Source organism: Carettochelys insculpta, chromosome 3 (genome assembly GCF_033958435.1).
Source record: "Carettochelys insculpta isolate YL-2023 chromosome 3, ASM3395843v1, whole genome shotgun sequence".
NCBI lineage: Eukaryota > Metazoa > Chordata > Testudines > Carettochelyidae > Carettochelys > Carettochelys insculpta.
The window spans coordinates 104,038,727-104,052,628 of record NC_134139.1 but is presented as its reverse complement, the minus strand read 5'-3'; the positions used below and the strand labels follow the sequence as shown (position 1 = coordinate 104,052,628).

The window sequence follows — 13,902 nt, the reverse complement described above, 5'->3', positions numbered from 1 at the left end:
CCAAGAAAACCTACAACCAATATCAAAATCATCAAGAGCATTTATTTTTCATGGGAGGATACAAGATATGTTACCTCGAACTGGCCTGTGCTACCTTCAAGAGTTGAATGAAGCGATCCACCAAAGGTAAACATATTGGCCCCAGGAGCAATTCAAAACTGGGCTGCATTAGCTCTGTTAACCCCTTCATAAAACTGCTGTCACAGCAGTACACCTTGTTGTGCGGAGTTATCATATACGGAACAAATATGTAGTTACCAGTGCACATCTGTGAAAACAAGATGCAATAATTTAGACAGTTATTTCATTTATAAGCCTCAAGTTAGAAATAGTTAATTATGAGTGAAATCCTGGCCCTACTAAAGTCAACAGGAATTCTGCCACTGATTTCAGCTGGGTCAGAACTTCTCATAAACTGTTTAGGATTATGTAGGGTAATTTTCAGCTGGAATATGAGGACCAACTCAAATACATCCTTTTTGATTTCTTAATTGTTCTCATAAAATGGGGACTGTCAAGTCCTTCGCTCTCAGCCTGCAACAGTCAGCTCGCTAGCTTAAAAGAAAATTCCTTCTAAATACTCTAGTAGCCTGACAGCATGCCCTGTACATACCAGATCGTCAACTTACTTCTTCTAAATGGAAAGTCAGGTGTATTGTTTTTAAAATTACTTATATTAAAAAGGTAGCAATATAACCCTGCGCAGATTTGATACACAGTTTAAGTTGACCCCACAGATGTTGTAAGCCATACACAGTGCAAGGCATTTGCTTTATTTTGAGATAATTATGCAAAACTAATCCTCCTATGGAGTGCAAATTACTAAAAATAGTTAAGCACATTAAGCTTTTAGCATGAAGAATTTAAAATTTCCTTCTGGGTTGCAAAGCCCACTTGCCAAGCTCTGCATAAAAGAATATGTTTTTGTTATCAGAAAAAGTATCTATATGATGTTCAAGAGCTACTCCATTCTAGATACAGCTATTCTATATGGCCATTCACATATCCACATATATCGAGGGGTGAAAACACCCAGGAACGGTGAATTGCAGGACCAGGGCCTTAGAATATTTAATCACCAGCAGTGGCAAGCAAAGTTTTGCAACCTAAGGGTGATGGGTCATTACTGAGGGTGCCTGCATCCCTCTGCTGCTGCTGCCTCCTTCTGCCCCACTAAGGGGGGCACCGATCACTGGCAGCAGCACATTCTGCCCAGGAAACACAAGCCTAATGCCAGGTCAGGCCAGAAGCAAAGCTCAGTGGCAGGAGGAGGTGGGAAGGAGAGTGCCAAAGAGTGAGCCTGCCCTGCATTCATCCAGCAGTGGCAATTCCTGTCCCGTGGACTAGCCCTCCACTCTGGCCATTGCTACTTGGCACACAGGGTCACAGTGCCACTCAGGTTGGCCCAGCTCCTCCTCTGTTCAGATGGAGTGGTGGCCAAGCCAAATTTGAGCAAAGGGCATTGTGACGTGATGCATGGGGTCATGGTACTAAGTCACCCCCTGCACCATGTTGCAATGCCCACAGCAGGGAGCCACAAGAGACCTGTGTGCCAGGCAGGGTTGACAACTCAACAGGAATGTTATGGAGTCTCCAGAAATTCAAGATTAATATTTGTTTAAAGATTATATCATGTGAAAAATTGTCCAGGAATACATCCAAGCAAAACTGGCAACCTTAGACAGGAGCCATGTTGCTAGGTGACAAGACATCAAATATAACCCTAAAAACCTCCTCAGGGAGAGGGAAGAAAGTGGTCACCCTCTTGTTTGTTCCCCTTAGCAGCTCCACCATGCAAGAGCAGCAAAGAAACACAACAAACAGAGGGTGACGGCTGTTATTCACTAGATAGAAATGGTGTAACATGCTGCACCGCAGTCATGGGGAGGAGTATCCCCTTTTGCAGACACACCTGAACCATGAGCTTCAGTCCAAGCTATCCAAGTCCTACTAGTATCCTGGATTATAACACCAGTGGCTAAAGCCTGAGTTGCCACAGCTTTACTGCTAGAAGTAGGTGAGCTACAGTCGCACCTAGCGACTGCAATGCAGACACACCCATAATGCTAATGGGTGTACCCACTTGGAGAGGTGGGGTGTGTTATACCAACAGCCATACTCACAAATGAAGAGAGGAAAAAGAGGTTAGCCAGGCATAACAGTTAACATCCCCTTCCTTTCCTTCACTTATGGGAATAGGAAAGGCAGCCCACAGCCAACACAAGAAGAGAAGTTATACCCTACTTCTAATTAACCTTATTTTCTTAGAATGTGTGTTGGGCAGCCAGAACTAGGAGAAACATTGAGCAGCCCCGTGCTACCTGACAGACTAGAGTTACATCTACACTACAGCGATCCTTCGAAAGAAGTTCTTCCGGAAGATCTCTTTTGAAAAAACTTTTGAAAGAGTGCATCAATACACCAAAAGTGGATCGAAAAAAAATCAATCCACTCTTTTGACAGAAAGCAGCCACACAGCGCCCCCGCCCCCCCTCGCCCCCCGGTCGAAAGAATGGAACAAGGATCAAAAAATCCGGCAGCATGAGGACTGCTCTTTCAAAAATAAGGGCCCCTGGGCCATCGATACATTTTTTCTCTCCCCAAAAGAATCTTTCAGAAAAAGGCACTCTTCCTCATCTGGGAGAGGAAGAGGGCCACTGGAAAAAATGGCACATTCTTCCTATTTAATATCGAAAGAACTTATTGTGTGTAGATGCTCTGCAGGATTTTTCAAAACAGCCCTGGCTTTTTAGAAAAAACTCGCTAGTATAGATGTAGCCTAACAGATTTATTTGGGTATAACCTTTCATTGGCAAAAAACAGTTCATCATATACTAAAAAGATTTTGCTCAGAAAAGCTTATGCTCAAATAAATCCATTAGTCTTTAAGGTGCCATAAGACTCTTCGTTATTTTTGAGGAAACAGTCTAGCATGCCTATCCCTCTGATGTCTCACAGAGCTAGGAGAATGGCTTACATAGCTGACAATTCACGCTTAGGGTACTTCACTTCCTGATGTTTATTCAGAGTATTAAGAAAAACAATAACACCAGGACTTCTGGGGAAGATTCTAAGACCTCTGGGGCATTACCAAATGGAGTTCTTAAATAAAAAACAACACTGGGAAAGGATGTTTTTCAGCTTTTGAAGCCCACACTATTCAATAGCTCATTCTGGGATGATTCTTGGACTCTCTCCAGAAAGAGAGCACTCATTTTTTCATAACCTTGCAAACAGGAAAACTGCTCTCTCTTTAGTGTATCTAAGTGCTTTTCATTCATTTTGATAAATGGCTCTTGAGAACCCAATCCTGAATTTACTGTTTTGCATGAATGTAATTTGGAATAGACTAATAAAGCAGGAAAACTTATATTCACACACACTTTTGCTGTTTAAAAAAAATACAAAAAAAGTAACAGCTGAACTTGCACAGCCAGAAATGAAATATTTATTCACTTTCTGGCCTTCAAGAAAGAAAGCAAAAAAAAACAACCCACAGAATATTATTAGATTTAAAGGAGAGCTCTGTGTTAGTGTGAAAGCTTCTCTCTATCACCAACAGAACTTGGTCCAATAAAAGATACCGCCCTGTTACTCACCTTGGGCTTGTCTACACTACCACCCTCCTTCGAAGGGAGGATAGTAAGTAGGGTGTTGGGAGTTTACTAATGAAGTGCTCTGTTGCATATGCAGCACTTCATTAAGCAAATTCGTCCCTGCAGCAACTTCAAAGTACCAGCTCATGTCTAGCCGCAGCTCACCCGCTGGTGCTTAGAAGTGCCCAGGGCAACTTTGAAGTCCCTTTACTCCTCAAAATTTTGAGGAGCAAAGGGACTTGGAAGTCTTAAACGTCAAAGTACTGGTACGCGTCTAGCCGCGGCTCATCTGCCAGTATTTCAGAGTGCTGGGGCAACTTTGAAGTTGCCGTCGGGGGGGCGTGGGATTTGCTTAATGAAGTGTTGTGTATGCACTGCAGCACTTCGTTAGTAAACTCTCAACACCCTAATTACCATCCTCCCTTCGAAGGAGGGTGGTAGTGTAGACACAGACCTTATCACTACTGACATGAACACAAGGCCCAATTCTCAATTACACAAGTGTCCCTGTTTTTGCCAATCTGGCATTATAAAGGAACATTGAAAGTGAGTAGAAATGGTAAGCTAACAACACTATTGGACAAAAATTCCATTCCCCAGTCACAGAGATGAGGTGGGTAAGGTAAAAAATCTTTTACTGGACCAGCTTCTGTTGGTGAGAGACAAGCCTTTGAGCTTACACAGAGCTCTTCTGGGATGCCTTCCAATCAACTCCATTAGAATCCCTTCAGTAATGAAGTTAGTGGAACCATGCACATACAAAGATACGCACATGCACAAATGTTTTGCTGGGCGGGGGCCAGAATTCTCAGCACCTTGCAGAATCAAGCCTCTTACTAAGATTATCCATATTGCAGTAACACAGAATGTATTTCATCCAACCAATCAGACTAACTGGAAAACGGAAGCACGAGAAGGATTCACGAATCTGTGAGCAAATGTTTATTGCCAAGTGACGGAACAAAGTGATTCATTTTTACAAGTGCTTAAAGTAATGCATTTTTACAATATTCTTTCACGGTTCACTGCCTATCACTGAACAACCTTCAATGTGAATTCTCTGTGCACTTTTCAGATTAAATTTAGTACCTAGACTATGAAAAACTGTCAGAAGAGTTTGTGTTGCTCACAGCAAGAACTGACTGTATCCATCACTCCTATTTACAGAGCTATTTCATGCCTTTAAAAAAAAAAAAAAAAAAGCAGCCTCTGCTCTTTTTAAGGTACAGTAAAAGATCCTGGTACTTAATTATATTCTGAACGTAAGAAGGAGGAAAGAAAATCTACTTTTTTTGTTGTTGTTCGTATCATATAAAAAGCCCCTTTAACCTTCACACAGATTATTCCCTCGTAGAGAGAATGAAAAGTCAGTACAATCTGATTCAGAGAGCATGTCGTCTTAGGTGTTCAACAGCACCTTGTGGGCAACCACCATGTTCTAAATAAATAAATCAACATCATATTTGGCATGTTGTGTGTCAATGCAGGAACTGACATCCAAGGGAAGGGCTGGGGTTCCACCCCAACAAACCCAAATTTAGGGGGACTCACTCTGAACCAGAAATAACTGCATAGTTGCCTCAACCTCTGTCTCCCAACCTCTTAGGTCCCTGACCCCCTTTACAGCTAAGTCCTATAAGGATTCCCTAATGATCAACTATCGCCAGGATCTCACCTGGGAAAAGGGGGAAATCTGCACCAGGGGAGCCTTGGTTAACTTGCAATGCTTTGCCTTAACAAGCTGAGAGAATCTGCAAGTGCAAAGCCAACTTGTCCAATCTGCACAGCGAGAACCCCTCAAATCTAGGTGTTTATTTTCATTATCTGAAGGAAAAGTTGCCATCAGTCTTGGTACAAGGAACTATTCTCCTGACAGGTTCACTCACATTATGATTCACTTCAGCTTTCTGAGGAGCAAATATGCTGTGCTCGAAGTCCTAAATAAGGGTGGAGGTGAGTGAAGTGTTGAACTGGGGAAAAGGGAGGGCTGCTTCTCAGTGATGGCCTGCTCCACTGAGAGTGATTGTGCTACTTATTACGAAACTGACGTAGTTATAGCTGTGGCTTACACCACACTACTAACAGGAGGAATAGGATTACACCCAAAAGGAAAAGAAACACCCCCTGGGGTTTTTCTAACTCCCAGTAGTTCTCCAAAATAGCCCACGGGTTGGTGGAATTCATTGGCTGTTATCTATCCTGATTTCTAAGAGCTGTTATCTGTCCCCAAGAAGTGTGAGTTTTGAGTTTCAGGGGATAGGACTTAAGGATCACCAGGAGAAAGTGACATACAGACACAAACAACACTGTTCTGTAGAACACGAAGGTTCAGCAGACCACGCTTCCCAGCTGAGGCAGCTTGCTTTCAGAACTTCCCGGTCATTGGCTCAAAGCCCTCTCGGGGGTCCTGGGGTGTCTTTGCCTCAGCCTTACACATGACCCTTACAGATTCATAAAACTAAAGACATACACACAGCAATACACAGCTATAGCAGGGTATCAATAGAAAAGCCAGAGATAAAATGCAACTGCTAACTTTTACTTACGCAGCTGAGCAGGTACAGGAACAAAACAATAAAACACTGCATCTGGCTATCTAAGCTATACTGTTACAAATTTCTTCGTGGTACCAATAGGTTTTCACACACTACTCTACTTAACTCGTGAGCAGGCAGGAGGAGCAGCGAAGGGTGATCAGTCCTTGTCGCAGACAGCATCCGATCTCTCCGGGATTCGGGAGTTTCTCCTCATCCTTACTTGGTTGCCCCCTTTTATGATCTGCCGTTTGCTGGCTCCACCTGAGGCCTGACACATCACATCCTGGTTGCTTCTGCTTCTCTTCGCCTGAAACCCCTCTCAGCCCCCTCCCCATTTTACACAACTGTTCATCTCATACTCATTTTTCCCTTTTCAGGTATGCAGCTGGCGCCTCTGGGCTGCGAGGTCAGAGGCCATGGCTCTTTTCTGTATAGGGTTTTCCTGTTTGTCAATTTTAGACTGGGGGGGTGGCAGCAGACAGTGCAGTCTGCAAGCAATTCAGTAAATTCCATTGCCAACTGGGTAAGACTTCCCCAATTCACTTGGTCCTCAGTTCTTGGACTGGAGTTTGTGGTTTAGCCTTTTGCGCTAAGGCATATTTCCCTATCACAATTTAAAAGGGTCTCTGGACCCTGCCTCCACCCCATGTACCTCACCGCATTGTTCAAGTGCCCATGCAATTCACCCTAACATGCCCGAGCATGGCCGTTCACTTAAGGGTCACCAGGTAATTTTTCACACTTTCCACAATCCTCCTGCTGTCTCTCTCGAGGCATATCTAGGATTATTTCAGCGATTTTGATGCAAATTTGTCAGATGCCAACTCTGCGACTACACATGGTACTGTGTGTAACAGATGGCATAAACCTAAAACAAATTATTAAACTTGCTTTCCCCCAGAATTTTCCGTAATCAAATCATCTTTCCATGTGTTGATGCCACAATGAATACAAATACATTGTAGAGCTGTTTCTACTTCCACCACAGAAAATGGGAACTCTGTTATTGACTTGAAAGGGGAGAGAACTGGAACCAAGACTTTAAGTCAATTAAAGAGCAGGTGCATGAAAAATATCATGCATGATGCTTCATTTGGTGTCCAGATTTAAAGGTACATTCTCTGCTTGCATCACACATGAAGTGATTGTGGTGCATTTCATATGTGGAATAAAAAAAAAAAGTAAGCGCATAGTATCTGATTGTAATGGTCTGCACTCTAAATTTCTTCACAAAAAGTCCTAGATTCTTCCAAGGAGAACCCAGGTATCAAATAAATTGGACAAAATATCAAAGAGTCAGCAAGATTTACTTATCAGTTCACCTTACAGAACAAATCAATAATATCCCACTGTATTTATCCGGAGTTACCCACTTCCCTTCCTTCCCTTGAACTTGCTTTCACATACTTTCTCATTATACAGAGGTTGAACCTCTCTAATCTGAAATGCTCTTGTCTGGCAACATCCATAATCCAGCATGATTTTAGTTAGCTGTATAACCGCTTATCATAGATGTGGCCAAGTTTCCTGCAGTCTCAAAGTTTATTAATGGCCACCAGGTTAATTAATGAACACCACTGAGGGTTCTATGCTGTTATTTAGATATAATTTACCCCTAAATGTCTTCCAAGAGCCCAGTAAGCAGTGGGAGTGTTGGTAATGCTGCTAGGCAATGTTCAGAAAATTCTCTTGTCTGGCTCCAGTCAGGTCCTGAGGGTGCCAGATTATAGAGGTTCAGCCTGTACATAAAAAAAAAAAATCAAACAAACAGAATGGGCAACACTATTTAGGTTACCTAACCGTTCCTGTTACAAAATCCAGTTTTAAGGTGCTTACAACTTTGCCAGCCTTTAACCATTTGTGATGAAATTGTTCAACTTGTGTGAGATCTAGCCCAGGTTGTTGTGTACTTTTGTTTTTGGAAGCTTCAGCTAACAGTTGAGCTGCCCCCAAGAAGAAGGCAAAGCAAAATACGGTGTTGGGAAGCGTTAAAGTCCTGGTGCCCCTATGCCTTTGAGCAGGAGCTTGAAATTTGGGAGGAAGTGGGCCCTTTTATTAGGGACATGTCTGTTGCTGTTCTTGTGGAAAAAACACTCAAACCTGGCCAAATTATAAGCCTCTGAAAAATGGCAAGTTGCTCATGCTCAGCAGAGCCTTCAACCTTACTGAGTGGAGTTAAGCCTCTCACAGTTCCTAGCACTGAGCAGGCTGCACGCACCATGCATGCAGAGCAAGTAAGCATGCTGCCTCCAAGATTGATAACCTGAACAGTGTGACCTGCTCTGGGGACAAATTAAGATTACGTAGCAAAGGAGACTGTTGTCTTTAGAACTCCTGCTTCATTTGGTGCAGAAGATGGAAGTGAGTGAGATGGGGATCACAGGAACAGAAAGAGCAATTTTATGAGTGAGACAGTGGAATGCCACCTAGGTAGGATTCCCAGGGGTCCAGTTTTTGACTGGAACACTCAATTGATGAGGGACCCTGGGGGGATCCAGTCAGCATAGCCAACTGGGCTGTTAAAAGTCTGGTACGTAGCCTCCCTTTGACCTTTTTCTTTGTGGCTTGGTTACCCATCTGTAACAAGAGGTAAGAGCACCTCCACCTCTCACCTGGGTGCTATGAAAACAAAGATTTCTGACTCACTTAGCCACTACACTGATAAATACCACAGAAAAGCCCACAAGGAAATCAATGATTCTGCTGTCAGAGCAGAAATAGATGTGTGTATAGTAAATAATTCCTTGAGCAATAAGAAAAGATATTGAGCAGTTACTCATTAAGCAAGTGCTGAACTTGTATTTTATATATCACCAGGCTTGCTACAGTTGACCAACCGTATGCCTCACTTAGCTCAACAGGGCCCCAATATATCAATTAGGGTCTATGGCATTACAGGAGCATATATTTTATAAATAATAAAATAATATCACAGTTGTCATTAAAAATTCAATATATTATCCATAGTTATCACTGTGTGGTATCCGCAATACCAGATTAACTGTCCTTTACTTAAATACCTCAGCCTCAGTTTTTCCCATGGGATGGGCAGTCTGTCAGAGAACTGTAATGGAGGATGTCTTTGTGGGCTAACTCACAAAGGCTTCCCTCCCATATCATTCTGTCACACTTACGTTGTGGAGCCAGTGGGGGCTGGCCAGGCCAGGCCAGGCCTTGGCACTACCACTTTTTGACATGCCACAGCTCAGCAGTGTTCCCTGTAAGATGAGCAGCCACCCAGGAGAGATTCAGGTGCCGACCAACTGATTAGCAAAGCACCCACAGCTGGCAGCATGTGTTTCAATTGGTGGTGCACATCCATACATGCCTTAGTGCACATCACAAAATTTATTCAGCCAATCGATGGGAATAATTGGAGGGAACACTGAAGTACGGCATAGCAAGGAAGGCAATCTGGTGTCATCAGAATTAGGAAGAAAGCAGGGCTGGATGCTGCAGGGGGAGAGCCTCACCTGCATATTGTCCTGAGAGACAACAGGCTGATGCAAGCATCCAGGCTGGCCCCATGGGACTGGAGCTGCTGTGATGAAAGCAGGCTGGGCTGGGTTGCCAGGTGTCCAGTCTTTGACTGGAATGCCTGGTTGAAAAGGGACCCTGGCAGCCACAATCAGCCCTGCCAAGTGGGCATTTAAAAGTCTGTCAGTGGCACAGCCAGGGACTGGAGTGAAGGCAGGCTCCCTACTTGCTTTGACTCTGTGCAGCTGTGGGAAGTCAGGAAGCAGCCAGCACATTAGGGAGGTGGAGTGTTTGGGGGGCGGTATCAAGATCAGGAGGCACTGTGTGTTGCCTGGGCCCTGAATGCTGGTTCCATAGGCTGCGTCTACACGTGCACGCTACTTCGAAGTAGCGGCAGTAACTTCGAAATAGCGCCCGTCACGTCTACACGTGTTGGGCGCTATTTCGAAGTTGAAATCGACGTTAGGCGGCGAGACGTCGAAGTCGCTAACCCCATGAGCGGATGGGAATAGCGCCCTACTTCGACGTTCAACATCGAAGTAGGGACGTGTAGACGATCCGCGTCCCGCAACATCGAAATAGCGGGGTCCTCCATGGCGGCCATCAGCTGGGGGGTTGAGAGATACTCTCTCTCCAGCCCTTGCGGGGCTCTGTGGTCACTGTGGGCAGCAGCCCTTAGCCCAGGGCTTCTGGCTGCTGCTGCTGCAGCTGGGGGTCCGTGCTGCATATACAGGGTCTGCAACTAGTTGTTGGCTCTGTGTATCTTGCACTGTTTAATGAAAGTGTGTCTGGGAGGGGCCCTTTAAGGGAGCGGCTTGCTGTTGAGTCCGCCCCGTGACCCTGTCTGCAGCTGTGCCTGGCTCCCTTATTTCGATGTGTGCTACTTTGCCGTGTAGACGTTCCCTCGTTGTGCCTATTTCGATGTTGGGCTGAGCAACGTCGAAGTTGAACATCGACGTTGCCAGCCCTGGAGGACGTGTAGACGTTATTCATCGAAATAGCCTATTTCGATGTCACAACATCGAAATAAGCTATTTCGAAGTTGGGTGCACGTGTAGATGTAGCCATAGTGCCCTCTGGCCAGGAGACAGGGCCAGTTTGAACAGCGGGGGCAGCACCTGCCACCAGGGGCAGCATTAGATGCATCCTGGCTGCCCCTCTGTCTACTGGATATGCTGGCTGCTTCCTGGCCTTCCAGCAGCTGCCTAAACCCCATGGCCCTTCCCATATTCTGAACCCCTCAGAGCCCCCTCCTATACCCCAAAGTCCTTATCCATGATCCTACCCCAGAGTCCACATCCCCCTTAGCCGTCCAACCCCCCACCCAGCCTGAAGCTCCCATCCTAGCACCATGAACCCTTCACTTCTGGCTGCACCCTGGAGCCTGCCCCACCAGCCGGAGCCCTCACCCTCCCACACCCAACCCCCTGCCTAGCCCAGAGCCCACTTCTGCACTCTGGACAACCTGATAAAAGTGAGCAAGCCAGGAATGGAGAGAGCAGGGAACAGAGGCTCGGGAAGGGGAACAGCAGGGGGATAGTCAGTCTTCTGCTATTAGAAAATTGGCAACCCTAGGTGGGCTAGCTGGTACGCTGTAGTCCCTGGCTGCAGGGGAGAGGTGGGGATTACAAAGTTTCCCCTTTCCAACTGTGAGGACAAAATCATGGGGACAGGTGCCATATTCTACAGTCAGGTTCACCACACTCAGACCACACCCCTTCTCGCCAACAATGCCTCTCTGGCATGCCCCACACCTGATCCCTCACCACCGGGGAAGTACCGCCAGGGCCTCCTAAGCAATTCCTCAGAACATTTTTAAACGGCAGCTCTGCTGTCACAGAAAAGAGCCGTGGGAAAACATTACAGCTGCAAACTATGGCTGTGTCTACACGTGCCCCAAACTTCGAAATGGCCATGCAAATGGCCATTTCGAAGTTTACTAATGAAGCACTGAAATGCATATTCAGCGCTTCATTAGCATGCGGGCGGCAGCCGCGCTTCGAAATTGACGAGCCTTGCCGCCGCGTCCAGACGGGGCTCCTTTTCGAAAGCACGCCACCTACTTCGAAGTCCCCTTATTCCCGTGAGCTCATGGGAATAAGGGGACTTCGAAGTAGGCGGGGTCCTTTCGAAAAGGAGCCCCGTCTGGACGCGCCGCGCAGTGGCAAGGCTCGTCAATTTCGAAGCGCCGCTGCCGCCCGCATGCTAATGAAGCGCTGAATATGCATTTCAGCGCTTCATTAGTAAACTTCGAAATGGCCATTTGCATGGCCATTTCGAAGTTTGGGGCACGTGTAGACGTAGCCTATATCACATTTCCACTCTGAACTTTAAGGGGCCAGTGCAAAAAAAAGCACATCACATACCTCTGCCCCATGTGGACACCCTCAACCTGCCTTTTATGGGGACCAGTGGAAAGCAGTAATTCTGCCACAGGTGTTGGATATTGTTCTCTTCTCCATCCTGCGCTGATCTTAGATGTGATCCTTCCAACAATTACGTTCTATTGTGATACACCAATGAAAACTGCTGAACTTATCTATTGCTTCAGTATAATGTAAGGTGGGGGCTTAAAATGTATGGATGCTCCATGATTCCTTTCTTTATCAAGGAGCTATTTCAAGATTTTGGGTTAGAACATGCTATTTTATTAGAAATACTTTACAATTAAGTAAACATTTACATAGCTTGAGCTTTGTTTGGCTCAAAATATACACACATGGAGATACACATCTCAGAGCTGGAAGGGACCTTGGGAGGTCATTGAGTCCAGTCCCCTGCCCTCTTGGTAGGACCAAGCACCATCCCTGACAGATTTTTTTTTTTTAGGTCTATTTGCCCTAGATCTCTAAATGGCCTTCTCAAGGACTGATCTCACAACCTTGGGTTTAGCAGGCCAATGCTTAAACCACTGAGTTATTTCACCCCCCTGTTAACTTTTCATGTGTTCCAGTTAGAATGGAAATAAAAGCCACTCATATTGCCATTAACCTGAACGACACCTCTGCCACAATAAGTGAAATGCAAGCCATAGGGTACTGAATTCAATATAAACTGATCAGCTAGCATAAGCAAAGTGCATCCATACTACAACGTGTTTATGCCAACACACACACTATATTAGATAGATAGATAGATAGATAGACTGATCAGCATTCCTCTTGAAAAGAGCCTTTAGAATGGCTCTGCTGGCTGCCAATTTGATCTCAAAGATCAAGAAACAGCTAAAACTATGCTTAAATGGATAAACACAGAAATAGATCTCTCCTGTCAAAACATCTTTCTTTCTAAAGTTATTGCAATATATGGACTAAGTACTTTTGTTGTTTTCAAACTTTATCCACTAGATTACTATAAATTGCACTGTAACAGGAAATGATTATATGCCGTTATCTTTCCTCTGCTCTGCTCACATAAACTCTGCTGCAGTTTAACCAAACAGTATAATATAATATTAGCTGTTACTGTGAAGGAGAAAATCTTGTTGAAACAGAAAACCAAACAGCTGGCAACGAAGACCAAGTCTAGAAGAAACAAACACCAATTACTTATGACATATTCACCATCCCTATGTTGCACTCACATAACCCCTTGTTGGCAAAGGATCCCCTTGTTCCGTTGGTGGATATACATGTATGTTACATAAACACTGCTCACGAGCATTTCAGGGAATGAAAACGTTTTTCAGACAAATATTCATATTTTTCAATTCAACTTAAAACTACTAGAATGTACTTGACCATGCGTCGTAACAGTTTTCCCTGAAGAACAATACTACTTTTCACTATATAGATAAAAAGTTAAACAAAAAGAACTACGTCATCACCCAATGACCAGTCAACCTGTAGAATCCATTGCCAGGGGATGATGTGAAGGTCAGGGGATGGTGTGAACTATAACTGGGTTCATGGTGGATGTGTGCCAGTTTTCCCAGTAAGCTGTGCACTTGTGTGGCCACTTAGAAGTTGATTATCAGAGTGCCCACAGTTAGGTTTTGTGTTTCTATTGACAGTGCACTATTCATTCATGCCTTGGTGCACATAAAAATTATTTCATATGTGGATGAAAAAGTCTGTATATTATGGAAAAGATTAGAGGGAACATCGGGTGGTCCATCAATGACTATTAGCCAAGTTCATCAGGGATGCAACCCTATGCTCTAGAAGGTGCTACCCACTGCAGCTGGAAGTTAAAAAACAGGATGGATTAACTCTAAACCACCTGGGATTGGCCATTGTTGGAAGACAGGATACTGGGCAAGATGGACCACTGGTCTGACCCAGTATGGCTCT

General features: G+C 44.7%; 1 protein-coding gene across 3 annotated transcripts in view; it reads right to left on the bottom strand.

Moving 5' to 3' along the window:
- Positions 1–13,902, bottom strand: part of MAP3K5 (mitogen-activated protein kinase kinase kinase 5) — a 175,298-nt gene that overhangs the window by 86,416 nt on the left and 74,980 nt on the right. For all 3 annotated transcript variants that reach the window (XM_074990492.1, XM_074990491.1, XM_074990490.1), the window contains exon 4: positions 75–268. In XM_074990492.1, the coding sequence (XP_074846593.1) occupies positions 75–268 (194 nt within the window). The remainder of the gene's footprint in view (positions 1–74; positions 269–13,902) is intronic.